Source organism: Acomys minous, assembly GCF_964271855.1.
Source record: "Acomys minous genome assembly, chromosome: 6".
Classification (NCBI taxonomy): domain Eukaryota; kingdom Metazoa; phylum Chordata; class Mammalia; order Rodentia; family Muridae; genus Acomys; species Acomys minous.
This window is the reverse complement of record NC_140487.1, coordinates 118,100,749-118,122,676: the sequence shown is the minus strand read 5'-3', so window position 1 is coordinate 118,122,676 and position 21,928 is coordinate 118,100,749. Positions and strand designations below refer to the sequence as shown.

The 21,928-nt window shown below is 52.9% G+C and overlaps 1 protein-coding gene across 1 annotated transcript; it reads right to left on the bottom strand.

Annotated features, from left to right (window-relative positions):
* Window positions 1-12,228: 12,228 nt before the first annotated feature.
* HSPB7 (heat shock protein family B (small) member 7) lies at window positions 12,229-16,106 on the bottom strand. Its single transcript, XM_084786511.1, has 3 exons — window positions 15,597-16,106; window positions 14,923-15,056; window positions 12,229-13,724 (listed from the first exon to the last, which is right to left on the bottom strand). The coding sequence occupies exons 1-3, from the start codon at window positions 15,781-15,783 to the stop codon at window positions 13,545-13,547; spliced, it is 501 nt and encodes a 166-aa protein (XP_084642637.1). The 5' UTR covers window positions 15,784-16,106; the 3' UTR covers window positions 12,229-13,544.
* Between the last annotated feature and the right edge of the window lie 5,822 nt (window positions 16,107-21,928).

The window sequence follows — 21,928 nt, the reverse complement described above, 5'->3', positions numbered from 1 at the left end:
TGAAGCTGTATCCAAGGACATTCTGAGACAGGCCCCAGGCAGCATGGCTTCCTCCAGGACCCACAGGGCTAGAGAGCTAGCCTCAAGGATTGTAGCAATGTTAGGAGCTCCCCCTGTCCCCCTGTCCCCCTGTCCCCCCACCCCACCCCGTGATGTGGCACAGGGCATCTCAGTGCTGAGGGGGAGTGGGCAGGTGGGGTGGGGGTGGGGCTGATGGCTTGGGGTTATGGCTGCTGCTAATGAGTTTCACATAGTCCTGTATCAACCAGCAAACCAGAGTACAACCAGCAAACTATGAGCGATGTTACTTTTTGTTGCTTAATTTATTGCGTGTGTGTGTGTGTGTGTGTGTGTGTGTGTGTGTGTGTGTGTGTGTGTGCGTGCATGTGTGACATTACAGTTTGCCCTTTGGGTTTTTTTGTTTGTTTCTTGGCAGGGGAGTTGGAGACAGGGTCTCTCTGTAGCCTTACCTGTCCCAGACTCACTCTGTAGACCAGGCTGGCCTTGAAATCACAGCAATCTGCCTGCCTCTGCTTCCCAAGCTCTGGGTTTAAAGATGTGCACCACCACACCCAGCTGGTCTTTTGTTTTTTTGAGCTGTGGTTTCTCTGTGTAGCCCTGGCTGTTCTGGAACTTGCTTTGTAGCCCAGGCTGGCCTGGACCTCACAGCAATCCACCTGCAAGTGCTGGGATTAAAAGTGTGCCCCACCAACACCCAACACCCAGCTTGGAATTATTCCACTGTTATATGGGACCTGAAGATCAGACTTAGATTGTCAGGTCACAGCAAGTGATTTTGGCTTTTGAGCCACTTTCTGACGTGTGTGTGTGTGTGTGTGTGTGTGTGTGTGTGTGTGTGTGTGTGTTGGGAATATGGTTTTGTGCACAATAGTGCACACCATTAGTCCCACCTATCCAAGAAGCAGAGGCAGGTAGATCTGGTCTACAGATTGAGTTCCAGGACAGCCAGGGCTACACAGAGAAACCCTGAGTTGGTGGGGAGGGGAGAAATACGCATACCATACAAGGCTTCTCCTCCTCCTCCTCCTCTTTTTGGCTTTTCACAACAGGGTCTTTCTGTGTAGCCCTGGCTGTCCTGGAACTTGCTCTGGTAGTGTAACCTGTCTTTTTGTTTTGTTTTGTTTGTTTTTTCGAGACAGGGTTTCTCTATGTTAGCCTTGGCTGTCCTAGACTCACTTTGTAGACCAGGCTGGCCTCAAACTCACAGTGAACAGCCTGCCTCTGCCTCCCGAGTGCTGGGATTAAAGGCGTGCGCCACCACGCCCGGCTTTCTTTTAGGTTTTTCAAGATAGGGTTTCTTTGTGTAACAGCCCCAGCTGTCCTAGATTCGCTTTATAGACCAGGCTGGCCTTGAACTCACAGAGATCAACCTGCCTCTGCCTCCTGAGTCCTAGCATTAAAGGCGTGCGCCACCACGCCTGGCTACAGCCTATCTTCTACTACTTTGTGGGTTCTTCCCTTTATCACCCCCTCCCCACCCCCGTTTCACCCTCTATTACTAGATAGAAGAGAAAGAAGGATAAAGAGGAGAATGGAGCTGGGCGTGGTGGCGCACGCCTTTAATCCCAGCACTCGGGAGGCAGAGGCAGGCGGATCGCTGTGAGTTCGAGGCCAGCCTGGTCTACAAAGCGAGTCCAGGACAGTCAAGGCTACACAGACAAAAAAAGAGGAGAATGGAGAGATAGAGAGGCTGGGACTCTAATTTCTTGTTTCTTCTTTGAGCACAACTACCGAAACTGCAACCCAACCCCCTTAAAGGCCAACAACCACCTACCCTGCCGCTCCAGGCCCTAGCACTGATAAACCCTCTGAAAAATTCTGAGAATTCCAAACGTCACACAATCAAAGACACTATCTGCAGCTGGCAAAACCACACCTCTGCCAGAGCATGAGGCAAATCATAGTCAGCTGCTGCAAAGCAGCCTTATGTCCTCACGCGTGGGAGTAAAATGAAAACATATTCTTATAATATTTTTGTGGGGTTTTTTTGTTTGTTCAGTTTTGGTTTTTGTTGTTGTTGCATTTTGGTCTTGGGGTTTTTGTTGTTGTTGTTGTTGTTGTTGTTGTTGTTCTGTTTTGTTTTTTGAGACAAGATTTCTCTGTGTAGACCAGGCTGACCTCAAAGTCACAGAGATCCATCTGCCTCTGCCTCAGGAGTTCTGGGATTACAATAGTGTACCTCTGTAGCCCACTACTAGTTAACTTTTAAAATTAAAAATGTTTTAGCTTTTCGCCAGGCATGGTGGCACACACCTGTAATCCCAGCACTCAAGAGGCAGAGGCAGGTGGATCGCTGTGAGTTCGAGGCCAGCCTGGTCTACAGTGCAAGTCTAGGACAGCCAAGGCTACACAGAGAAACCCTGTCTTGAAAAACCAAAAAAAAAAAAAAAAAAAAAAAAAAAAAAGAAAGAAAGAAAAAATAAAGTTTTAGCTTTATTTATTTTATATCAGAGTGCTTTGTTTGCATCTGTGTATGTTCTCCATGTGTGTGCTTGGTGTCCATAGAAGTCAGAAGACGGCGCCACATTCCTTGGACTGATTTTATAGATGGTTGTGAGCCACCATGTGGGTGCTGGGAACCGAACACCGGTCCTCCATCTCTCCACCCGCTCTCCACCATACTTTTTGAGACACGGTCTCACGCTGAACCCAGATCTCACTGATTTGGCTAGGCCAACCATCAAGCACTCTGGGCATCTCTGCCTGTCTCCACCTCTCCCGGCACTGGGACTGTAGACTTCCTTGTGCCACCACAACCTGGCATTATATATGGGTGCTGTGGGTCTAAACTAATGCTTGTGCTGAAAGTACCAACTGAGTCTTCTCCCCAGGCCCTAGCCCTGCACTATTACAGTTAGTTTCCCAAGCAAGATAAAGAGACACACCCACGGGCTAGGCTTGCGGGGAGGAGTAGAGAAAGGTTTAAACGTAGGACTTGGCCCCGAGGAGATTACTGCATGGGTAAAGCCATTTGCTACAAAGACTAATGAGTTGAGTGCTGTCTCCATGGTGGAAAAAGAGACTAGATCCCATAAGTCGTCTTCTCACTTCCACATGAGACCACGGCACATGTGTGTGGGCATAGCGTGTACACACACACACACACACACACACACACACACACACACACAAATAAATAAACAAATTGACTTGGTTGTGCTAGCCCAAGCTTCTGAGCCTTTCCTTCCTTCTAGGTCCTGCATCTGGCCTGCACGCATGCACGAGGCCATCCTCACAGCTCACATCAGTTTCATTACTGACTGTGCCACCCCAAGTGTCAAGACCTAAGCAGAGGCCTATATCACTCCGCCCATGAAGAGGTTTGTTATATCCTGTGGGAAAACACATGCTGCACGGGACTCTCAGGACATTTCTCTTGGTTGCTGGTCCCCCCTCTGCCCTTGCCGGGGACACGGATATCTTGCCCCTCCACAGAGGACTTGTGGCTCCAGCTTCCCTCCCTGCTAGCCTACCCTGTCCTCAACAATGATCCCAAAGCCAAAAGGAGATGCTTGAAGGCTGGAGCTACTGAAAGGAATTCAGCAAGGGCTGGCTCAAGCAGAGTGGTGGTGGTGCGCGCCTTTAATCTCAGCACTCGGGAGGCAGAGGCAGGCAGATCGCTGTGAGTTCGGGGCCAGCCTGGTTCACAAAGCGAGTCCAGGACAGCCAGGGCGACACAGAGAAGCCCTGTCTCGAAAAACCAAACCAAACCAAACAAACAAAGAAACAAAAACAAAAAACATTAGATTGCATCCCTAAAGCCAGCCACCAAAAGAGGTCTACTTTCTCCTTCTGAGCTGACTACAAAGGTCCAGCAATCAAGGTATTGAAGTCCAACCATCAAAGCCCCCTTTGGTTCGCCTAATTAGCATGCCCATTTACAATTAAACACCTCACCCTAAGGCGAGCTTTCACCTTTTACCTTTACAAAGGGCCATTTCCTTGTTCCTGTCCCTTTCTTCCTCATCCTCTATCTCTCCCGCCTTAGGCCTTTTCTCTTATTTCCTGCCCTCTCTGTCCCTCTGCGAGACAAATAAATCTTATTGCTGAGAACTTGGTCTGGGCGGGGGAGGGGGTACTTTTCCTGTGGCTGAGCAGATCTGTGAAAATGTAAAAATGTCTTTCGCTCACATAGCAGGGCTTGGGGAAGGGCTAGTTGAACACTGTAGGATCTGAAAACCAGCAAGGGCCAACCCTGGGGAAGGCTCCCTTCCTTACAGAACCCTGTCCACCCCCACTCCCACAGAAAGCTCTTTCCAGAGCAAGCGAGGGAGGGCTTGGGGTGTCCCCAGAATGATGGTCAGGGCCAGTAGTGGATCGGATATTAGATCCTAGCAGGCTCCTCTACCCTGGCTAGTTCCCAAATAATCAAGACTGAGGAGACTCTTTGGTTTTATAAAAGCTTTAAGGCACCATAACTGGGCAGGTGTCAAGCCTCTAAACTATTTTGCTCTTTCCCACCTACCACGCCCCAGTTACTGGCCACAATTGCTCCTGCCTCGGCTGCTTCTGTTCCATCACGCCAGCCCTCCATGGCCACATGACCATGGTCCATTGTGCCCCATGGAGACTTCCTTCTCCCCCCTCTCCCTCCACTTCTCCTCCTGCTATGTCCTCTGCTTTCTCCTCTTCCTCCCATACTCCCCCTCTCAGACCCCAACCCCAGACCTAACCTCCTTCACCCACTTCTCCTCTGCCCAGTTGCAGGCTTCAGCAACTTGATTTTTTTTAAGATTTATTATTTAGAGCTGGGCGTGGTGGCGCACGCCTTTAATCCCAGCACTCGGGAGGCAGAGGCAGGTGGATAGCTGTGAGTTCGAGGCCAGCCTGGTCTACAAAGTGAGTCCAGGACAGCCAAGGCTACATAGAGAAACTCTGTCTCGAAAAACAAACAAACAAACAAACAAACAAACTATATATATATATTATTTATAATTATGTATGCAGTGCTCTTCCTTCATGTATACCTGCAGGCCAGAAGAGGGCATCAGATCACATTATAGATGGTTGTGAGTTACCATGTGGTTGCTGGGAATTGAACTCAGGACCCCTGGAAGAGCAGTCAGTGCTCTTAACCTCTGAGTCATCTCTCCAGCCCCTCAGCAACTTTATTAACCAATCAGTTTTAAATCAGGTAGAGCAAGGTTTACACAACAAAGACTGCTGTATGTGAGGGTGTACTCCTGTGGCCAGCAACCAGATCTCGGGGGCCAGTAATTAGCATTAGATACATAGTGCCAGACCGACCCCCTCAGCCAGGGCCAGTGTATCAGTTGCTGTCACTTTGGCTCAGGGGCAGTCCTGGAGGTGGCTGGAACATGGGACAGTAGTGAGGACAGTAGTATGGGACAGTAGTGGGAACTACTAGGCTCAGGGAGACTCCACTCTCAGAGGAGGGAGGTTGAGCTGGAGTGCGGCTCAGTTTGTAGATTGGTTGCCTGGTAAGTAGTGAGCACTGAGTTTGAGCCCCACTAACAAGGAACAAAGAATCCAGGCGTGGTGGCAGGACCAGAAGTGGAAGGTCAGGTATATGCTATCTTTTTTTTTTTTCAGGGGGGAGAGGGTTTGAGACATGGTTTCTTTGTGTAGCCTTGGCTGTCCCGGACTCACTTTGTAGACCAGGCTGGCCTCGAACTCACAATGATCTGCCTGCCTCTGCCTTCCGAGTGCTGGGATTAAAGGAGTGCGCCATCACGCCTGGCAGCACATTCTATCTTTCAAATGCACCGGAGCATCACGCCAGGTATGGTGACATATACCTGTCATCCCAGCTCTTGGGACCACTTGGGTCCCAGCAGGACCACCAGGTTTGAGGTCATCCTAGGCTATACAGGGAATTTGAAGTCAGCAAGGAAGACCCTGCTTTAAGGAAAGAAGGAAGGAAGGATGAAAGGCAAGCAGCTCAGTTGGTTGAGTCGTGCTTGCCTGGCATGCACGATCCCCAGCACTCAGGAGGTAGACGCAAGAGGATTTGGAGTGCAAGGTCATCCTTGGTGACACAGGATGTTTGACCTTAGCCTGGAGTATCTCAAAGAAATACAAAGAAAAGGAGGGAGGGAAAGGGAATCACAGGTGGAGGTGCTGAGGCACAGCAGGCTGATGCTGCCCCCTAGTGATACGGAACAAAAATGAGCTGAGTTCTTGCCCCCAAGCAGAAGTGGAGTCAGTGGAAGTGAGGGCATCAAAACTCCAGGGCAAAACCTGCTATACTGTTTACTAGTTTACTCAATGGCCATGTTGTTTATTTACTTAGGGTGCTTGTGGGGGAAAGAATCTTGCTGTGCAGCCCTGGCTGGTCGAAATTTATGACATAAACCAGACTAGTATCATTCTTGGATAATCTTGACTCCACCTCCCGAGTGCTGGGACCAGGATGCTGGCATGCTTGGCTCTCCAGTGACTTTTAAAACCAGATCCTTTGTCAGGCGCGGTGGCACACACTTTTAATCCCAGCACTCGGGAGGCAGAGGCAAGTGGATCTCCGTGAGTTCAAGGCCAGCCTGGTCTACAAAGCGAGTCCAGGACAGCCAAGGCTACACCGAGACACCCTGTCTGGAAATACCAAAAAAAGAGAAAAAGAAAGAAAAGAAAAGGACTGTAGAATCCTGACCCTCCTGGATACAGAACATCAGCAGGCAGGCAGAGAGGAAGCCTAGGGGGCTGGACATTAGCTCAGGCCAAGGAGCGACAGTTTGGACTAGGTATGGTGTGACATTGTAATATAAAAGGCTCATGTCCACTGGGAAGGCGGAGTGCACTGGGCTTCTTCCCCCCCCTCTCCCCACTGGGCATCCCTGAGTAAGAGTAAAAGAAGCTGATTAGAGGAGAGAGGCGGGTGAGGGGAAATGGGACAGGGGCTGCACATCTCCCTTCCACCAGCAGGTGTCACCCTATCACCAGCTGAACTGAGTTTTCCAAGGGCAAAGCGTTCACTGTGCTCACCCCGCTTCAGTGCAGAGTAATGAGTATTTACGCATGGTGACTTTTCTGAATTTAGCCGCATGGTGAAGGTTCCGGGCTCAGGCACTTTGTACAGGCAGCTGTCGCTGCAGCTACTGGCTAGAGGCTGTACGGGTGGCTTGCCACCTCAGGACACTCCAATTCAGTCTGTGCATAGACATGACTTTTACTGCCGTTTTACAAAGGAGGAAACTGAAGCCAGGGAGGTGAAACGCTTTGCCCACGTTCACCAAGTATCAAGGAGGATGGAAGGACAGAGGGAGAAAGGAAGGGGAGGGGAGGAGGGAGAAAGGAGAGAGAAGAGCGGCAGGGACAGAGGAAGGGCAAGATACCAGGGGGCCAGGGAGGGAGGGAGGCAGGAGGGTGGAAGGCAAAGAGGAGGAAGGGGGGAGGCAAGTCAGTTGGCATCTTTTCCCTCTCCCTTCTGGCTTCCAGGGGCTGGTAGTGTGCTGGGATTCTTCAGGAAGGCATCTCAGAAGACCGTACCCCGTTCCCATGACTCCCACAAAGACTGTTCCTCACTCCCACCTCTGCCAGCTGCAGCCAGATGCTCAGTAGCCTACTCCTAGGAGTATACCCACCATCCTCAGGGACAAAGGTTCTGTCCTTGAGTTTCAGTCCAGCTGACACAGACCACTGAGCTCCTAAGACATCTTTGGTTTCAGGGGAGAGCCTGGGTAAGTGGGATTGTGTCCTCATTCAGACGGGCACCCCAGGGCCAGGCAGTGGTGGCTCAAGCCTTTAATCCCAACAGGTGGGAGGCAGAGGCAGGCGGATCTATGTGAGTTCGAGGCCAGCCTGGTCTACAAGGGGAGCCTAGGACAGCCAAGGCTACACAGGGAGACCCTGTCTCGAAAAAACAAAACAAAAAAACCATACACACACAAACACACACATACACACATACATACACACACACACACACACACACACACACATACACACACACACAAGGGCACCCCAAAAATTCTCACTCAGTGTAACACAGCAGCAGTTAGGCCTTTTTTTTTTTTTAAGACACTAATTCTTTCTGAATGAAATCTCTGGCCTCTGTGGAGACCTAACATTCCGAGCTAACCAAAACATGAAGGAATTAATCCACTTGGGCCAGCCAACCACTTAGCCAAAATACTACCCTCAGATTCTTTCTTTTTATAGGTCACACTCCATCACCAAGGGAAAATCAGGGCAGGAAACTCAAGGCAGGAACTGAGGCAGAAACCATGGAGGGAGGGCTGCTTTCTGACTTGCTCTGAGATGGACGAGCTAGAACACAGTCACAGTCTGAACAAAGCAAAACCAAACTCCATCAGTGTAAACAACTCACTGCTCAGTATCTAGGACTCACTCACCATCTTCTGGGCTCCAAAGGGCGTTGGCAGGGGCACTCCTCTAGTCCTGCCATCCACAGTACAGCAATCTGCCTGCCTCTGCCTCCCTAGTGCTGGGACTAAAGGCATGTGCCACCACCGCCTGGCTGTACACACTTTTGTTTTGTTTTGTTTTGGTTTTGGTTTTTTCTTTTTCTTTCTTTCTTTCTTTTTTTTAAAAAAAGATTTATTATTTATTATTATGTATACAGAGCTCTGCCTGCATGTACATCTGCAAGCCAGAGGAGGGTATCAGATCACATTATAGATGGTTGTAAGCCACCATATGGTTGCTGGGAATTGAACTCATGACATCTGGAAGAACAGTCAGTGCTCTTAACCGCTGAGCCATCTCTCCAGCCCGTTTTGTTTTTCAAGACAGGGTTTCTCTGTGTAGCCTTGGCTGTCCTGAACTCACTTTGTAGACCAGGCTGGCCTCAAACTCACAGCAATCTGCCTGCCTCTGCCTCCCTAGTGCTGAGATTAAAGGCGTGCTCCACCAAACCTGGATGGCTACACACACTTTTAATCCCAGCACTTGGGGAGGCAGAGGCAGGCAGATATCTGTGAATTCAAGGCCAGCCTGGTCTACAAAATGGGTTCCAGGCCAGCCAGGGCTAGATAGAAACCCTGTCTGGAAAAACAAACAAGCAAACACCATAACTAAATGTAATTTAGAGAGGAAAATCTTTCTTTCATCTTGTCATCCATCATCCAGGGAAGTCAGAGCAGGAGCCTTGGAGGCATGCTGCCTTGTTCAGCCTGATTTCTTTTTTTTGTTTTTGTTTTTTGTTTTTGGAGACAGGGTCTCTCTGTGTAGCCTTGGCTGTCCTGGACTCACTTTGTATACCAGGCTGGCCTCGAACTCACTGCGATCTGCCTGCCTCTGCCTCCCAAATGCTGGGATTAAAGGCCTGCGCCACCACGCCCAGCTATCAGCCTGATTTTTTTTTTTTTTCGAGACAGGGTTTCTCTGTGTAGCTTTGACTGTCCTGGACTCGCTTTGTAGTCCAGGCTGGCCTCAAAATCACAGCGATCCGCCTGCCTCAGCCTGATTTCTTATGGCACTCAGGACCAGTTGTATAAACATAGCCAGCACACCGAGGAAGTTGGTCTCAGCCACACCAAAGAGATGGGCAGAGTAATTATCCCTTCAGTGAGATGATGTCCTTTCCCTTAGCATTCCTGACAGGATCCAGCATGAGGTCTGGCTGAAAGAGTCCTGACTCTGAAAGGCCCAGCAGTTCCTCTCTGTGGTTTTCTGGCTCTCTCAGTTGCTTCCCAGAGCATAAGGACACTGGGCTTCCTTGCTCTTTCTCTAAAGTTTTGCTCTCTATCATGCTCAAGTGGCCGACCCCCATTGCTGGCTTAACTCAGACAACACATTTTTTTTGCCGTTCCCAGTCATTCTCCTCCAACAGAGATTGACAGCTTGCCTGCCCTAGGGTTTTTCTTTTAAACTCTAATAAAGCTCTCCTCTGTGCCTAAACCTCGTACTTGCTTGACTTTCAAGCTTTTCGGGGAAACAGACCCGTTCTTCCACGTTCTAGATGGTTTCAAGTTTACTGACAGCCCCAGGTAAGGACCAGTTTTTGGTTGAGGACTGAGGGAACTGAGCCTTCTAGGGGCTTCCTGCCTCCACCCGAGAGCTCAGAACACATCTTCTCAGTGGGGCTTTCGGGGTGTGTGTGTGTGTGTGTGTGTGTGTGTGTGTGTGTGTGTGTGTGAGAGAGAGAGAGAGAGAGAGAGAGAGAGAGAGAGAGAGAGAGAGAGAGATGCCATGCAAGGGTTAAGCTCCACCCTCAATTGCTTCCCTGCCTCCTCCAGGAGCGAAGGACCAGCCCAAGTACCAGTCCTGGTGGGCTAGGAACAGTGTGATTATGTGCGGCTGCAAATGGGACATAGAGGCTCAGAGAGGTTAGGCTACTTGCACAGCGGACACACTGCTGAGAGGCAGAAGAGCCAACATTTTGACCCTAGATGGTCGGCCTTCAGAGTCGATGAAGGACCTTCCTCTCTTCCCTGAGGACTAGTTGATGTTTTCTGTGCCAGGTTTGGGAGCAAGAGAGACACACTGAGGAGCAAGTGGACAGCACACAGGAAAGGATCCTGGTCTGGGAGAGGAGAGATGGACTAACGCTTGGAGTTCAGGGGTCTTCATTCCATGTTTATTACCGACAGTGTGAACCCCTGTTACTGTGTGACTCTGGGTGAGGCCCTATCCCTCTCTGAGCCTCACCGTCATGTAAAGAGTTTGGACTGAACTCCTGAGACATAGGCCAGCCGAGCAAATGGATGGGTCGGCTCCCCAGCACCAGGCATGAGCTATTTGCAGAGCTGAAACTCTGCGGAAGTCAGTCTGCAGGTGCCTCAGGCCCCACAGGGGACTCGGTGCCTTTTGGTTTCAGATGGGCTCAAATGTAGCGCAAGGCTGAACTATGTAGCCAAGGATAATCCTTGAACTTCCGGTCTTCCTGCAGTGCTGGAATTTCAGACAAGCACCCCCACACCCCTAAACTTGCCAGGCAGGCAATCTAAACTCTTGCATCTGCATGGCTTGTAGGAGTCACAAGACGTAGGAATCCCCTTTTCCTCCGGATTCTGCAGAAGACTGGACGTGCTCCCTCTGGGCTGACCCAACAGAGAGATTTCCAGAGCCACAGGCAAGGATTCAAGTCCCAGCAGTGGCACTTCAAAGCTGGGCAACTTTAGGTCACTTGCTTGACCCCTCTGAACTACCATAGCATCCTGCTTTCGGAGTTGTTGGGGTGCCTGGCACATACTGGGCACTCAAGGAATAGGGCCCCCAAAATTAAGCCTCAGCAGTAGGGGAGGGATGCAGGGCCCGCAGCCAGGCCTATATTTAGTCTAGAAGGGGTGGGTCAGCTCTGGTGCCCTAGCAGGCGGAGCTGAGGAGTGACTCGAGGATGACCGCCCCCATATTCCCCGCCCTCCCCTCTCCCTCCCCGCCCTGCGGTCAGCACAGTCACCTTGGCTGGAGTGACAGCCCAGGGCTCCCTTAGACCAGAAGAACCTGGTTTCCAGCGGCAGGAGCCTGTGCAGGGGCTGTGACCTGTGGAGCAGCCAGGCTGGGGGCAGCGCCCCCCCCCCACTTCCAGCGCTGGCTCTCGGGCTGTCGTGGTCTTCTGGTCAAGGTGAACCTGACCTTGGGTGGGGGGCGAATGGGGAAGGTTGTCAGCCCCGCCCCGCGCCCCGCGCCCTAGCCCCGCGCTGATGAGTGTTGGGGCTGCAAATAGCCCAGAGGAATCCGTGACTCACAAGGCTGGAAATACTGCGCCCCCACCTCCCCTCCCTGCTCCGACCACGGCGGCCAACGAAACTGCTCACTGCTCAGGGGCGCAGCCTGATACTCTTGATTCCAGTAGCTCCTGGGGGTAGTGAGGAGCGAGGGGACCCCGCCCCCTCCTCCCAGGACAATCCAGGCTTACGGACAACCGGACATCCGGCAACCCACCCTGCGGTGGCCCTACCCCATGGTTCCAATTGGCTGTGCCTTCCGAGCTGTGTGACCTTGGGCCAATCACTTAGCTTCTCTGGGCTTCAGAGCCCCGATAGGACGCCTTGGCCCTTGGCTTGGGACAGTGCAGAACACAGTTCTGAGTGAGTGTTCACGTCACGCTCCTCTTGAACTAAAGAATGAACACAAAGGGAAGGCCAGCCGGCGGGAAGACAGGGCTCTTTTAGCGTTTCTGTAGGATAACGCCGGGCTTTTTGCAGGCACGTTTGGGGAGACAGGCTCTCTCTCCCCCAGGCATGGAAGCCCCGTAGCCTTCTTTCCCAAACCTAGGAGTCCTCCCTACCCACTCCACTCCTCCTCCCAGGTAGAACTTCAGGTGAGGTCTCCACAAGTCTGTCATACTGTCCTTTTATTGTGTACAGGGTATTGAGACCAGACTCCCATGAACCCCCACCCTCCCGGTCCCCAGGGCCCAGAGACAGCAGAAGCCAGAAGCTCCAGGGACCCCAACTAACTCTCTCACACCTGCTTCTACAAATGGGAGTCAGGGCACAGGTCCCCCAAGGTTAAGGCTGATAAGGGTCTTTGCCCTGGATTTGGAGGCCAGAAGGGATCTGGGTTGGGGTCCTTCCTGGGGCCACCCTCTGACGTGAGGCCGATGAGCAGGGCATGTGGCTCTAGGGATGGGGGGAATGAGGGCAGTTCTCCGCGGCGCACAGAGGTGAGGATGCTGAGAGCAGCCGAGGCAGGGCTGGCTTCAAAGCCAACCTTAGAGAGCAAACCGAGCATCCAACTGGCTCGGAGAGGCGCGTCTCCACTGCTGAAGACGAAGATGCTAGGTCTGATTCTACAGTGTTTGGAATTGGGCTCCAACCAATGGGAATGGGTATTTCAAGGGTAGGACAATGGTGTGTGTGTGTGTGTGTGTGTGTGTGTGTGTGTGTGTGTGTGTGTGTGTGTGCACACGTGTACATTCGTGCTTTAGTAAGTCCTGGGCTTGCTCTTGGTGCTCACTCCCGCAGAGGACCCTCTCTACAGGGGGAACAACGCAGGAGCCTGGAGCTCTGAGAGGAAGATGGACTTACCCTCCTTATCCGAGTCTAGCTTAAGGCACCAGCAGGTAGAGGGACAGAGGCACCTCATGGCATTTTAATAAATCCCTGGTGCAAGTAGCTGTCAGAGACCCCGGGTGACAGGTAGACCTTGGGTTTGGGTTTGAAGCTTAGAGAGCTGCAAGGGGAGGTGACAGTCCCGCCCACCTTCCTGGCTTCCCTGAGGCAGTCTACCAAGGCCAGTAGCACTGCTTATAGCCAACCTCTCATATTCCACTTGCCAGGACAGACCCTGGTCCCCTGCCCCGACAGTAATGCCATTGCTGTCACTGTGTCCTACAGATCACTTGCTCAGAGGCTCCACCCTTATCTTGCTCCTCAGGTCAGGACCTCAACCCCCTCTATTGTGAGCTAGGATAGGGAGGGCCTATCTGGGTGGAGGTCTCTGGGCTGCCCTGGCTGGACAGGAGGGCCCTAGTTGGGGCGGGGGGGGGGGGAGGGAGGGGGAGAGGGGAGGTGTTTGACCCACCTGGGGCCTAAGAGTATGTGGAGTGTTGGGGCCTAGGCTGAGATGTTCTGGGGGGCCATTGTCAGGGGTCATGGTGACCTCACCAGCAGGCCAGCTGGGGAGGAGATGGGGGAAGGGCAGAGGCGGGGACACCCTCAGATTTTTATCTCCGTCCGGAAGGTCTGCTGGACGTGTTCTGTGTGTGGGTGACGCCGTGCCCGGATGGTGAGGCTGCCATCGTCTCGCAGGGCTGAGGTCACCGATGTAGGGTCCACATCCTCTGGTAGCTGGCACTTGTGAGCAAAGGTGTTCATGACCGTGCCATCAGCTGCCAGCTGGGGAAAGGATGACAGGTCAGGAGTGGCTGCCTCAGTCCTAGTCCCATCCTGGTCGCCCCCAAATCAACCCAGAGTCTTTTCTTTGCACTGTCCTCAGTTACCCCACTCTGTGATGAGGGCTTCCGCTATCAGGTATAGAAGATCTGGCCAGGGGCATGGGTATGGCCAGGAGCCAAGGGCTGTGCAGGAGGCTCAGAGGCTCTCGAGGAGTCCCAAGGGAAGCTGGGTATAGACAAGGTTGGGCCTCCACAGCAGTGGCTGGAAGTTTGGGACTCTTGAGCCCTGGTGGGGAGATGACACAGCTGTGCCCTCTGGATCCCTAGACACACTGAGAGTCTACCACCAGGGCCACCGCCCTCCCCCACAGGCCAGCTAGCACATAGTGTCCTGTAGAGTTGGCTGGCTGAGTCACCCTTGGGACGTGGGGCTGGCACGTGCAGCCAGTGACCCACAGTCATCAACCCCCTGGCAGGGCTCCCCAGTGTCCAGCCTGAGTTAGGGGAGCTAGCCAGGTTGGGATGGGGGAATATCCTTAAGAATCAGGCTGGGTCTGAGGACTGGGGCAGCCACCGTGTGTGCTGGCGATGCCTTCTCTGATGATCTGGGTACCCTGAGGCTCTTCATGAGGTACGCGTGAGGTTCAGGGTGTGGATGTGACTCTGCGCTTTTGGGCTTTCTGCTCAGCCTCAGGCCCAGTGTGGGTACCAAGACAGGACCCATACTTCTGGCTCTGGGATGAAAGAGAAGTGTAGCATCAGTGACCTACGCTGCCCAGGTTGGGTGTTGCCACCTTCCTCTGCCTTCTTGCCAGAAAGCTCGCCTTGCTCCATCATGGTCACTTCCCTCCTCTGTTCGCCCCCTTACATCTCAACCACTCAGGTTCTCCTTTACTTACATCCCAAGATCTGTCTCCCAGCCCCAGAGGGTCCTCAGGTGCCATGGTATGGGCTCCCCAAGACAGGTTCAGTGAACCTCAGGCTGGGGAGGGCATGTGACTGTCCCTGGCCTGTGAGGCCACTGGGAAAGGGCTGCAGTTTGGTCCCCGGGTGTGTCCAGGCAGCGAAGGAACATCGGTCAGGGTGTGAAGTCTCCAGAAGACAGGTGACAGGAGGGGGGGGACACGGAACCAGCTAGACTAGGCAGAGTCAGGAAGTGAGGGCGGGGACCTTGGGGGTGGGGCAGGGGCCAGACTCACCTTCTCAGCCCGCACCTCGATGTGGTTGTTGGAGGTGGTGACAATGATATCTTCAGGGGAGAAGTCTCTCATGTCCACCGTGAACTCATAGGCATCCCCAAGGGTCTTGATGCTGCCTTGTCCCCCTGGGCGGGCTGTGGGAAGGGATGCTATATAAGCTGGCCACCGAGCAAGCCCTGAACCAGAACCTGGTTCTCTGCTCTTCTCTTGGGAGATATGAGTGGCCTTCCCAGACAACAGCCTCTTTCCTAACTCTTGCAGCCTGCCTTGTCCCTGTTGGATGGGGTGGGCCCAGCCTCACTCAGTTTAATCCCTCCTTTAGCGAGTCCCTCCTTTGGCAAATTCTACCTAGGCCAACAAGCTCTGAGGGGCCAGCCACCTCACAATCCCAGGGCCAGCCCTCCAGGGCTTCCCACGATGACGCTGGACATACAGGATTCACAGTTCACCCCTAGGGTCACCATGGTTCCCAGGAGGCCCACCTACATCATAGCCACATCTGCCTTGGTGGCCAGATCTATCTTGCCAGCCACGCGTGGCTATAACCCATGCAGCAACACCTATCCCTGGCAGGTGGGTGGCCACAGCATGCTCAGCAATGGCCTGGAGCAGAGGACCCCCCCCCACCCCCCGCAGCTGTGTCTCTCCCCTCCCCTCAGAGCCCCAGCACTTGCCTGGGAAGGCCAGGGGCTCCGAGTGGGGGAGCATGAAACTGCCAAAATCGTCGGAAAACATGCTCAAGGTCTTTTCCATGGGTGGGTCCTGGCCTGGAAGGGCCCGGGAGGCTGAAGAAGAGGAGGAGGAAGACGAGGAACGGAAGCTTCTCTCCGCTCTGAAGGCGGAGGAGGTCCGGTGGCTCATCCACAGGCAGAGAGGGCCCTGTCCAGGCAGGCAGGGCTGGGCTGGAGAAACCTGTTGGTGCTGGCCTCCAGGGAAGCGTGCCGGGGGGGCCCCCGACTGCTAGCGCTTTATAAGGTCCAACTGTCCCTGGGCTCGAGGCCAGGCCCTTGTCTGCTGGCTAAATTTAGGCCTCTTCATGGCCCAGAGGGGCCTGGACATCTTCTTGGGAGAGACAGCCCTGCTGACAGCCTGACACACGAGGGCAGGGTTGGGCGGCTGAGCTCACCGCCTGGCACTCCAAGCCCGGAGCTCCAGCTCCAAGGGCCTCCATCCCTGCCAGGGCAGGGGGGTGGATCCAGCCCCAGGATTTTGTAGTTTGCCGTTTTGTTTACTGGCCTGTCACCCTACTCTTCTCTCAGACTGGTTCTCAGGGCTGTGCCTCCCTTATCAGAGAGGGTGTGTGCAGGTGCCCTGCTGGACTGTTGGTAAGATACCAGGAGCACCAGGTCCAGCTGTCTCTCAGGGAAGGTTAAGAAAGCCCCAGGGAGGGGAGATAGAACGCATGGGTGACCCCTGTCAACTCTCACAGGGACCCAGATTCTCCACCTCATCCCCACTCTCAGAACTTTTAGTGGAAGGCTAGAAGAGAGCTGGTGGCTGGAGTTAGGACTGGGGGTTGGGCCCAGGTTCAGGGCAGGAGCAGATAATTCTGTAACTGTCCTGAAAGGTCTAGAAGGCAACAGTCTGCTCCACCTCAAGCTCAGAGTTGATGCCTGCCCAGGGTCATAGCCACAGGAGTTCACAGCCAGGTAAAGGAGGGTGTGGTAGTGACAGGTGTCTTAGCCCTGGCTTCCGGGGTGTCTCTGGGCACTGCTGCCTCTTTCCCAGCAGAAGCCCCTTTTGATCTTCCATAGCTCAGAAAGAGACATAGGACAGCAATTTCTAGACCAGGATATAGCGCGTCCTAGGAAGGGAAGGGTTGTACCTAAGCACGTTGGGATGGCTGGGATTCCATCCCTTGGGCCTGACTCTTGTGTCCGAGAGTCTCCTTTGTCCCCACTGATGACTGAGAGCAACCCCAGACTCTGTGATGCTGGGCCAGGCAAGGCTCTTTCAGGAGGCGAGTGGTCCATCAGCCCATCAAGCAGTTTTGGAGCACATGTCTCCACATCTTGTCCTTTCTTCCCACTTAATTACCTTGGTCCTCTCTCTTCCGGAAGCCCCTGGTTACTCCAGCCCACACGGGGTTCCTTCTGACCAGAGTGCCGAGCAGTTGGCAGTGTGACATAGTCTTCGTGAGTTCTGAGACCTCCCTGTGATATCCCCCCTCAACCCTACCCTCAGGGAGGATGACCCATCCGTCCCCATTAACCTGGGAGTTCTGGAAGGTGGGAACTGTGCCTCTTGTCTCTGGGTCCACAGAGGCAAGACTGTGTGTGAACTGAGAACAGGGAAGGCCACTGCTGAGAGCCAGAGCAACAGGCTGGAGCTAAAGGGATCTGTCTCCCTCAGATCCTTGCTGGTACTTTAGTCTGTGTTGCTTATCCTGGCTGAAGCGGGCCTGGTGGGGGGGGGGGGCACGGGGGTGGGTGCTCAGAGAGTCAGTCACCAGTCCTGAGGTGAGATGGAAAGAGGTGGGGTCAGGTGGGGGGTCCCCCCGGAGCAGCCAGCCAGCCTGGGGAAACAAGAGCCACTGGCTAAAAGCAGACACACTGTCATGGTGCTTAGGGCCTGAGTCACTGCTGCTGGGTGTCAGCTCTCTTTACTCCCGCCACCCCCACCCGCCCACCAGTCCCCCTCCTTTCCCGCCATTCCCTGAGGAGTCATCCGCATAAATATTGAGTCCTGGCTTCACTGGCCAGGCAGGACCTCAAAAGGGCATCAAGGTCATTCTCCGGGCACCAGACACGCTTCTTCTTCCATATCGCAGAGACAGGAATTTCAAAGATGATCTGGTCCATAGTTGGGTGTGGTGGCACGTGCCTGTCATCGCAGGAGATCAGGAGTTCAAGGCCAGCCTCAGCTTCATAGGAAGTTGGAGGTCATTATTCCCAGGAGACCCTGTTTGAAAAAAACGAAACAAAACAAAACAAAACAAGCCAGCTATGGTGGCACTTTAATCCCCGCACTCGGGAGGCAGAGGTAGCCATACCTCTGTGAGTTCGATGCCAGCTTGGCCTACAGGGAGAGAGAGAGAGAGAGAGAGAGAGAGAGAGAGAGAGAGAGAGAGAGAGAGATGCCAGCTTGGCCTACAGGGAGAGAGAGAGAGAGAGAGAGAGAGAGAGAGAGAGAGAGAGAGAGAGAGAGAGAAAATTCCAGAACAGCCAGGGCCTCACAGAGAAACTCCATCTCGGAGAAAACAAAAACAAAAGCAAAACAGTGGCCTTAAATGGCCTCTCCAAAGTCCATGGACCATCACAGGTGAGAGGGTGGAAGGACAGTGGGAGTGGAAAGATGGGGAGGGAGGCATGTGGTGGGGCGCAGTCACCTGCATGTGACATGACCTTGCAAAGGTGAGCACACAGCAGCTGTGGCTGTCTGCATGGGGCTCTGAGGGAAAAAGAGGGACATTCAGAGGGGAGGAGGGTGAGAAACAGGAAGAGAGTGATGAAGGAGGAGTGGGGTGAGAGAGGGTCACAGAGTGGGGTGAACGCGACCTCAGGGAACAGTACACAGTGTGAGACTGGAGAGATGGCTCAGCACTGGCTGCTCTGCCAGAAGATGAAGGTTCAATTCCCAGTCACATGGTGGCTTACAACCCTCTGTAACTCCAGCTCCAGGGAATACAATGCCTGCCCCCCTCACCCCCCGACTTCTGTGGGCACAACACTCATGCACCCACACATAGACAGATCATTAAAAATAAAATAAACCTTAACTTTTTTTGGGGGGTGTTCGGGACAGGGTTTCTCTGTGTAGCCTTGGCTGTCCTGGCCTCGCTTTGTAGACCAGGCTGGCCTCAAACTCACAGTGATCCACCTGCCTCTGCCTCCCAAGTTCTGAGATTAAAGGCGTGCGCCACCACGTCCAGCTTCTTAACATTTTTAAGAATTAAATGTATTCTCTTTAAAATTTGTATGTGTACTTTCTCTGTGTCCATACACGTGTACCGTGTGCATGCTCTGTGCTCATAGAGGCCAGAGGAGGGTATTGGATCTCCAGGAACTGGAGTTACGGATGGGTGTGAATCCATAGGGAGCTGGAAATCAAACTGGGGGCCCCTGCAAGAACAAATGCTCTTCCCGTGCCCCCTCTCCTCCCCCCACCCGAGACAGGGTTTCTCTGTGTAACAGCCCTGGCTGTCCTGGACTAGCTTTGTAGACCAGGCTGGCCTTCAAACTCACAAACCCGCCTGCCTCTGCCTCCCGAGTGCTGGGATTAAAGGCGTGTGGCTGACCAAGTGCTCCTAACTACTGAGCCATCTCTCTGGCCTGCAATAAGCCTGATGATTTAGTAAGAAGCAAGCAAGCAAGCAAACAAACAAACAGAAAGTCTGAGGTGGAGTCCATGAGGGCCAGGAATTCTTTCCCCTCGGCTCTCTGCCCAGCCAGCCTGAAGGCCAGAGTCAGGAATCTGTTTCCAGAACATCTTCCTGGAGATGATGTTTAGGCCTGGGAGACTTGGATGAATGCAAGGCTGGCAGGCCCCTGCTGCAAGACTCACAGGCTAGAAGTGACTGAGGCTGCAGTGAAAAAGGAGCTGGGTGACAGCTCTGCTCTGGCCTCAGACCCGTCCTAACATGACAGATGCCTTAGGCATGGAAGGAAAATCTTGTCGGGGTGGGGGTGGGGGTGGGTGGGTAGGATTAGTATACGTGGGAGGGACTTACCCTGAGCACAGGAACCCCTGATGCCCTGTCTCAGCTTCCTGGTGCTCACGGTGGGGCGTGGCACGTGAGGCCAGTTGTGATACTAGTGCCAGCTAGCTGCCTGAGACCAGAGACATGTTTGGGTTGTCAACAGAAGAGCTAACGATCTGTTGACAGGTGGGTAAGGGGAGGGTGGCTCTGGATGTGCAGATGTGCTCCCACCCCCTTCTACATCACAGAAGGCATACTTGTCACTATGCTGAGTGACCAGGGTTAGAGGCAATTAAGAGTCTGGGGAGGCAGAGGTAGGCGGATCACTGTGAGTTCGAGGCCAGCCTGGTCTACAAAGTGAGTCCACTATAGTCAAGGCTACACACAGAAACCCTGTCTCAAAAAACTAAAAAAAAAAAAAAGTCTTGGTTTACTTATTTATTTATTTTTGGTTTGTTTGTTTGTTTGTTTTTCACACAGGGTCTCTCTGTGTAGCCTTGGCTGCCCTGAACTTGCTTTATAGACCAGGCTGGCCCCTGGAATTCACAGTGATCCACCTACCTCTATCTCCTGAGTGCTGGGATTATAAGTGTGCATCACCTCACCCAGATTTTTTTTTTTTTGGTTTTTTGAGACAGGGTTTCTCTGTGTAGCCTTGGTTGTCCTGGACTCACTCTGTAGACCAGGCTGGCCTCGAACTCACAGCGATCCACTTGCCTCTGCCTCCCGAGTGCTGGGATTAAAGGCATGCGCCACCACACCCGGCCACCCAGTGTTTTTTTAAGTCTTGGATTTTCTTTTCTTTTCTTTTTTGAGACAGAGTTTCTCTGTGTAGCCTTGGCTATCCTGGACTCACTTTGTAGACCAGGCTGGCCTAAAACTCACAGCGATCCACCCGCCTCTGACTCCCGAGTGCTGGGATTAAAGTCGTGCGCCACCACACCTGGCTTAGTCTTGGATTTTAACTAGTCACCAGAGGACCATTATTTTCAGAGTGGTGGCTTTGACTGGGATGGCAGGGCTGAGGGGGTAAATAACCCATTGCCTGGATTTTTCTTTTCCTCTTCCTCCTTCTCTTCCTCTTCTTCATCTTCTCCTCCTTCTCCTTCTTGACACAGGGTCTCATGTAGCCCAGGTTTCGCTGTGTAGTGGAGATGACCATGAATGTCTAATCCTCCTGCCTCCACCTCCCAAGACCTGGGATTTCAGGCATGTGCTCCCACAGTGGGTTGATGCAGTGTTAGGGACCGAACTCGGGCCTTCAGGCACGCTAGGCAGGCACTCTGCTAACTGACCTGCATCACCAGCCCCCAAACCTTCTAACAATGGCACTGGGCACACGTGCTTTATACCGTGCCCGTTGCCCTGCTAAAGGCTCAGGAGCTTGGCGATGGGACAGCGTCTAGGCCTGAGCTCAGCCTCTGCTGTGTGTGACCATTGGCAAGTGACATTCCTCCGACCTTCCATCAAGCAACTGCAAAGGGGTGTCATCCAATTCGCAAGGGTGTGGAGACTGTACTGAACTGCACAGCAGTGTTCCCAACATACATACACACATACATATACACACATGTACAGATGCGTGCACACACATATTTACAAACACAAATACGAATACATACACACTCATGTACTCACACATGTACACATATACACACTTAACAGATGCACCCACATACATATACAATTCCCATATACATGTACACATATACACTAAACATACATATTTACAAACACACACACACACACACACACACACACATACACACACACCCCTTTGTCTTCTCACCATGACATTTTCTCAGAGGGCCCAGCCAGAGTCACAGCTCCTAGGAAACTAGGCATTGATGGGGCAGTTTTCTGAGATTTAGGGACTAAAGGAAAAGTTCGTTTATTTCCTTGCCACGGCCTCCAGCCCTTTCCCCTCCCCCCACTTCCCCACTCTTGCCTTCCTCTCCAGCCCTTAACAAAATGGGACAGGCTGGGCGCTGTGAGTTCGAGGCCAGCCTGGTCTACAAAGTTGAGTCCAGGACAGCCCAGGCTACACAGAGAGACCCTGTCTCGAAAAACCAAAAAAAAAAAAAAAAAAAAAAAAAAGATGGGACTATCCAAGCAAGCCCAGAGAGCAATGTCCTGGCTCTGGTCCTCAGGCTGTCGGGTCTCGATGGTTGTGGTATTGGGTATATGACATTGATAAGTGCCACCACTCCAGCTGGCCTCTGATCATGGACAAGAAGCCTCACAGTTCTGAGATGTCGTTCCTTCGGAAACAGGATAATGGGCCATCTCCCAGGGTTTGGGGAGAACTGGGTCACTTGGGCTAGTTCTTAGCGTTGTAGGGTCAGCCATGGTGACCCCATTGCTCTG